This window comes from Crassostrea angulata, chromosome 3, assembly GCF_025612915.1.
Source record: "Crassostrea angulata isolate pt1a10 chromosome 3, ASM2561291v2, whole genome shotgun sequence".
NCBI lineage: Eukaryota > Metazoa > Mollusca > Bivalvia > Ostreida > Ostreidae > Magallana > Magallana angulata.
In genome coordinates this window covers 19,132,501-19,139,952 of record NC_069113.1, presented here as the reverse complement: position 1 = coordinate 19,139,952, position 7,452 = coordinate 19,132,501, and the positions used below count along the sequence as shown (strand labels likewise).

Sequence of the window (7,452 nt, the reverse complement as noted above, 5' to 3'; positions counted from 1 at the left end):
ATCAATGTATTGGTATTGTCATGTAGTAAATTTTGAATTTACTGGGTGTGTGTAAATACTAAATCTATAAGTTGTCATGTTGTAAATTTTACACCCACCCAGTAAATTCAAATTTTCAACAGGACAACATTATCAAATGCCGATTAGAACTAATGGCGTCTAATGAAACATACATATATACATTCAATCGTAATCTTGGTCAACCCATTTAACTATACTATACTATTAATAATACATTAACATTGTAAGCTTCTAAAAATATCTTGAAGTAAATTTATCGAACACGAAAATAGTAATCTGTGCTTACAGTGAAAAAAAAACAACAAATAAAACAAAACAATAAAGATCTGACGTCTGTTCATTTATTTTTTTAATCTGAACAAGGTTTTAAAAAATAATAAATATACAAGTTACAAAGATTGTCATTTCAAAATAAGAATAACATTACTGTGTGCCAAGTCAAACTCATTTAATACCGTTAAATTGTTAAATGATCATACAACTGTACAAATGTTTGTTTCCTTTGATTTTGGGTACGCCCATTGCTTTCTTCGAAGAATAATTCTATTTTAAAAGAACTGTTGCTCTCTAAAATCAGCGAAGCAAATAAATTTGAGGCTTTTTCTGCTTTTCTATCACCCTAACACCGGGATTATAAAAGACACAGAGTAAAATTACTCTCTATCAAAACCATGTGTACACCATGGCTACAACTCGAACGCTTATGACAACGAAGAAAATGTATAATGAGGTTAGGAAAATATCTTATTGACCGTTGAACTCTTTATGATTGATTGATTAACGAATACTGGGAACAGCTGCAAACGATAAAAAAATGATACGGAAACTTGAAGAGGAAAAAAATTATCGAGTCTGTAAAATGATATGATACACATTATCTATACTTTCTAACTGTATTAATGAGTCGTATTTAATGATTACCTACATAGACATATAATGATATTCATTTCCGGAAATATCAATAATTATTAATTTCACACAATTATCAAGAACAATATATAACATATATTGCAAAATATTTCCGATCCATTCCAATTATTCTTTATGCAAAAATAGCCAAATTAAGCTGAACCACTTTAATGTGTTCATTACAAAATTTTGATTGTGTGTTTTCTAATTTTAAAATTTGAAATATGGCAGAAAGACAATTGCCCTTAAATGCGCCAGATATACAGTGTATGTGGATACAGAGGAAATGAACTTTGGAAAAAACCTTACTTTGAAGCGTTTAAAATATAGTCTGTCTGCTGCCGATTATTTGTTTTCTTATGGTAAAAATAAAAATATTCCTTTGCGAGTCGGTAAATCGTAGTATTACATAAGAACAGAAAAAAGTGTACATGACCCTAGTTTATAGCGCACACAAACATTAATAATTAAAAAAAAAGAACAATATACTTTGGTAACTATGACAACAGCCACTTTTTTTTCCAAGTGAGACACACGTCTGGCCAGTAGATCATGGATCCTACATTGTAGGTGATTTATACATGTAACAGTCATTGTCGACTGTTTTAGAAAGCGACATAGACTAATAAACAAAACTAAAAGCATTGATCCATTAATGAAAAAAAAACTTAATACAAATAAAGTAACCGTTTGTCAATTTACCGACAGAACTTAGTAGGTACAAACTGACATAACAACAAGAAGTAGACAATGTCAAAATGGTGCAACTCAATGAATTCTACCGGCTTTTAAAAAAATGTAATGAATGTCAAAAACGCAGACTAATGTCGGTAATATGAAAAATGAAATGCAGTCATATTGTCGGACCATCACCGAATCGTAATCATTATCATCATAGTGAAGTTAAAAAAAGGCAAGACTTATCAGTAGATCCCGAGTATCGAATGTCGGATGACGCGGCGAAAATCTACCACTTTACGACATGTCGCAAACTGTCTACACAGAGGGGGAAGTGACATACAGCAACGCCAGATGGCGCCACAGTCGTTCTCAGACGGGGGGAATGGTGTGAGGAAACCTGTGATGAGAATGATCAAAGGGAGAACGAAGATATGAAGGAGGCAGTGGTTCGTTTTTCACGAAAGACAGGTTAACCCGGACGTCGTCTGTCAGTCGCGCGTCCAGCATTTTGGCGGACATAGCCAGGTCACCACCGTAGTCATGTGGTACCATCATCTGTCCGTTGTTACACATTTGCTGTTGGTGGTGCTGGTGGTGGAGGTGTTGGTGGTGATGCGCCTGGTGGTGCCCAAATGAATGCATCATGCTTTCTTCCATCATCTCTTTCCTGCAATGAAATAGAAACAATTTGTCATCATCAATACATCAACAATTATGCCACAACAATTATTTCAAATCAAGATGTTTGAATATAAAATCAACAGGTCGTACTATCCTTTGCATAAAAGTCTTTTGAAAGCAAAAATTTGACCATGTCTGTACAGAATAATAGGAATTAAACAATTGGAACACTGAAGACAAATCGGATTTTTTTTATTCCTGCATTAATTATTTATATTTTCAATAAAATTAAAGGGGAAATTGTTTTCTTATGCATTGTATTCCTTAATACAGTTTTCTAAAGAAGTTATTCAACCTTTCAAATTAATAAAAGGCTGTTTTGAACAAAAATATTAAACACGATTCTGAAAGACGAAACTGGGTTATATACATGTATTTATTTTTTATCGTATTTTTTCATGTGGAATGGGTTAGATTATACGTAATTTTCTCTATCTTCTCCTTCTTTCTCTCTCCTTTTGTGAAAAATGAAAATTTGAACTCTTTGGTGTTATTAGATATGCGGTGTTTGAAAAATATTAGATTTGATTAAAACGACCATTTAAAACTGTAAAAAAAAAAATTAAATGCAAAATTTGCTATTTGCTCTTATTTTTCATTAGATTCTTGTGTGTCTTTTTCATTTATAGTTCAGAACGGATGTTGTTTCACCAGATCTTTCGTATAGAGGAAAAGTACGATGGGCAATGATCATTAGAGCTCAAGTTTTCAAAGGTTTCTTCCTCATTCTTAGAGTTCGTACTCCTGTTGACTGACGTTTCAGACAAGGTCGCACTCCCCCGCTTACTTCAAAACATCCACAACCGACCATTATTCTGAAGAACTCTACCGAGCACTACAAGATTTTCCCACCCTCATTAGCCTTGAACGACCGGAAATGGTCCCCACGACCTTCACTGCGCATGATTCGTGGATGACAATAGGAGCGCTTCGCTTCAAGTGGTCACGTAACCCTCTTCAAAGCGCATGCTAATTGTTCTTATTAACAAACAACATGCATATTGTGCATGTTTGATCTGGCGACAGACATGTATGTTTCCTGTTGTTTTTACAATTTTGAGTCTATATTGGCCAAACATCATGGGAACGACATATATGACTTTCCAACTCAATTGGTTCACGCATATCAGCATGATAAAAAAAAGAGACCCAGGCGGGTTAATCAGTTTATGAGCAATGAAAAATTGTAACTACGTTGATTGATTTAAAGATTGATTGATTGACTGATTAATTGATTGGTTGATGATTAATTATTCGCAGTAAACCTCTACTTAGGCGATATTTTAATTCCAGAAAAACGACTGTTACAACACAATTAACTTAATCAAGAGTTTATAAATATCTTCAACTCGACTCTCCCAGACGTCTTATCAACACCGATCAAACTGAGTTGTTTCAGTGTCCAATGCAAGCGATCTAAATTATTTATAAGTGCAACAGGTGGTGGGGTTTTTGTAACAACAATCGAACCACCAACCGTTGTTCAACGAACCGCATCAACAAAAAAGGACCTCGAACTATCAAACCGAGCAGAGGTGTGTAAAACTAGAAAAGACGGCTCCACAGAAGTATTGTTTTGAGCTGAACATGAGCATCCAAGATCAAGTTATATATAAGGTCGGGCGACATCGTATTCAAACTATAACATCCTGCAAGCGTGGAGTAATTCTGTAGAAGAATAAGATCCCGTGTATCCGTTCTTCTACCGAGACAGAAAAGGAGACGGTGTCCTATTTAAATATAAATTTTTGATAAAATGTTTATTTTTTTTTATCTTATTGAACAGGTGTAGATGAAGTTACGTGTGACCTTAAAATGAAACTGGTTTCCTTTCATATTCTTCATTTCAAACGATTCTTGCGTAAAATTACATTAATTTTGATTTAATCTATCTATCTAACTATCTATCTATCAAATCTATCATCTATCTCTCTATCTATCAAATCTATCTATCTATCTTTCAACAAAAGTCGTGTTTATACATGAAACATCTCTCTCTCTCTCTCTCTCTCTCTCTCTCTCTCTCTCTCTCTCTCTCTCTCTCATCTAAGATGGTATACACTACAAAATGTACATAGAGTATATATTTTTCCGTAAACGTGTAATGTAATGGCTTGCTGTGATTGTAAGGTGTTATTTCCTTCAGTCAAATGTCAATAATTCCTCAACTAATCTCCCGCCTTTCGTTCAGTTCTATCGATTTTGTTCATTGCACATCAACTTTTGTGTTTAGATATTATATAACTACAATTCAGATACGTATTAATTAATCATAGAAGAAAATGCCACTGAAAACGAAATGTTTTTGACGACAAACAATCCTGAATCACGACTATGTTCAGAATCGGGTGGGGGTAAAAAAATTACCTTTTTCATTGAAGCGTGGTAAAAATGGCATTGTAAAACGGGGTAAAAAAAAATATATTTTTATGCTGCTCATTAGACGCTGAAGAATCTAATTGTAATGATTGGTTGAAACCGAAATGCATTTGTAATTGTATCATTTTCCCTAATGAGACAATCGAGAAACTGTCGACTGAGCAAATGATATGTTCGGGGTGAAATTGAAACCCTTCACTTAGACCTGACCAAGTAATGATACAGACACGTCGCCCTGTCACGGCAAAAAGCATGTGACTTCTGTGTCCAAATCTATAGTCAAGACTTCGGGTAGAGTAGAGCATAGTTAGCATTAAGTATAATAATCTGTAGAAATCAATGGCCCAGACAACCCGATATTGAATTCTCTTGACTGATTCCTGAATCCCGTGTTTTTGGCAAAAACATTTTAAATAAATGGCCTTTTATATTTTTTTAACCAATCCTTTCGCATTTTCTACTTCTGAAAACTCAACTGAAATCTGCAAACTGTCTTTTAAAAAACGTATCCATCATTAAAACAACTCATTTTTTATCACATCAGCAGAATGATTTAAGCTTCTTAAAATCTTTCCCTGTTTTTAATATGCTTTAACGTTATTGTTTTTTATAAAACAATAAGGAAAAAAATCGTAGGTAATAAAATAAAAACTGTGGACCGATAAAACAATACTAAAGCTCACAAAAGTGTACCACATATTCCTGGCAAAATATTTGGAAGCTATTCTGTGAACATTTTTATTCCTTACGGAATATGTAATACACAAATTATTTACACGAATTTAAATAAAACTCCAAAGAGAAGATATCAAATGTTTTAATTGTACATGTTTGTTTGTTAAGCGCAAACACTGTATGATTTTTAAAAAAAACTAATTCTCGCCCACTGTAAAGTTCGACTTCATTTTCAGACGGTATAATTCTGAGCGTTTTGAATTTTTAGGGCTAGACGAATTCCCAATACATGTCGCCATGTCTCTGTTTATTGCCGTTATTTTAGAATATTTCGTTATGAACATAGACCAGTCTGGACAAAGAAACAGTAAACGGATATTGGTATAAAGATTCAGTTACATCGTAGGTGCTATCAGCTGACATGCAATAAACATGTAATTTGCATTAGAAATAAAATTCCATCCGATTGTTTGGAAGACTATAAACTAATCCTGAATAGAATTTCAAAAAAACGGAATAGATACCGTATAGCGATATTCGTCGTATGTTAAGCAGAATAAAAACCGTTTTAGACGGCTAACGTATACATATGTGTTCATATAAAACTAGAAGAGAGAGAGAGAGAGAGAGAGAGAGAGAGAGCAAAATAAATGTATATTTCCATGCTTTATTTCTGCATTTTTGATATTTAATGACATTGTCTTTCATTTAACTGTCCACAAAATGGCAATCACACTCTTTCAACATGGCGTTCGAACATCACAATTATTTTCTTAATCTCGATCTCATGGCAACTTCGCCCCTCCTACATGTATATAACACCCACAGGGCCCACTAAACTGTCACTCTGTACAATTCAGAACATTCTCTTTTGTTATTGTTATATGGCTAAATCCCTTTGCAATAACCATAATACTCCCATCCCCATTTAGAAGTGCATCAAATTTGAATCTGTGTTAATTGTTTTTTAGAGCAACACATTTCAGTTTCATATTGCGTTCGGCTATTAATTTTGTAAATTATCCTTTTGTCATATTGTAAAGGACTATATATGATAAGGGCCTATAATGGCCCTCTAAAATGAACATCGTCGTTTTACTGTAATTCTTTGTTTTCTTTGTACAGATACGGTATATATGTGATGTTTTTACATAATGTTCATTTTGATTCAAGTGTCCACAATTTAGAAATATGACATCGTAAAGACAACCTTTTCTCGCCATTTTTGCATTTTTAGCATAAAACAGCTTGTTTTCAAGCAGTTACATAGAGCGCATGCTTGAACAAACAAAATGTTTTAATCAGAGATATATCTAGCCAAGACTAATTAACCCCTTCACGGTAACTGCGGTACTGCTCTTTTGCAGGGCAAAATGACATAGTTTGGTGAAATATGACGTAACGTCAATTGTTTCATTTACGTCATTTAATTATCTACCTACTGAAATTTCGGCAAAGTATATCATTTTGCCCTGCAAGATAGCAGTACCGCAGTTATCGTGAAGGGGTCTATAAGTGACAAAAAATTTTTCCTTGTTCAAGCATGCGCTCTCTATTTCCCATTCGTAAAAAGATAAGAAAAATGTCAATTTTTGACCGATTTTGATTAAATTATAGAAATAGCGTCACTTCTGACGTCATATACTGTAATTGAGTGCAAATAAATCAAATAAATAGGTAAAAAAAATATATTTCATATCAACTCTTCTAAAAAATAACATAACATTTTAATGTACCTGAAAAATTAGTTGTCATGTTGTAAATTTTGTATTTACATCCACCCAATAATTTCAAAATTTACAACATTACACTTTTTACAGAATCTGCATACGCATGAACGGTGGCTAATTTTCAGTTACCCATTTTTGAGATCGATCTTGATGAAATTTTATATATTTTGGTATGAAATTTAAAAATTGTGATGAAATAAAAATTAGAAATTGTAACGAAATTGCATGCAGTATTTGATGCTATCAAATACTGTAAGAACATATGACTGTTCCATAATTGTTGGCCTTCTTGAAATTTATATTTTGTTCAAATACCAGAGTAGCAACAAAAGGCAAAAATTCTGTATAGTAATAGTGACTTATTTCTCGGTTTAAC

The 7,452-nt window shown here is 33.3% G+C and overlaps 1 protein-coding gene across 1 annotated transcript in view; it reads right to left on the bottom strand.

Annotated features, from left to right (window-relative positions):
• Nucleotides 1-340: 340 nt before the first annotated feature.
• LOC128177552 (homeobox protein SIX4-like) overlaps nt 341-7,452 on the bottom strand; it is a 16,609-nt gene continuing 9,497 nt past the window's right edge. The window contains exon 2 of the mRNA XM_052844295.1: nt 341-2,278. Coding sequence (XP_052700255.1) covers nt 1,981-2,278 — 298 coding nt within the window. The 3' untranslated portion in view covers nt 341-1,980. The remainder of the gene's footprint in view (nt 2,279-7,452) is intronic.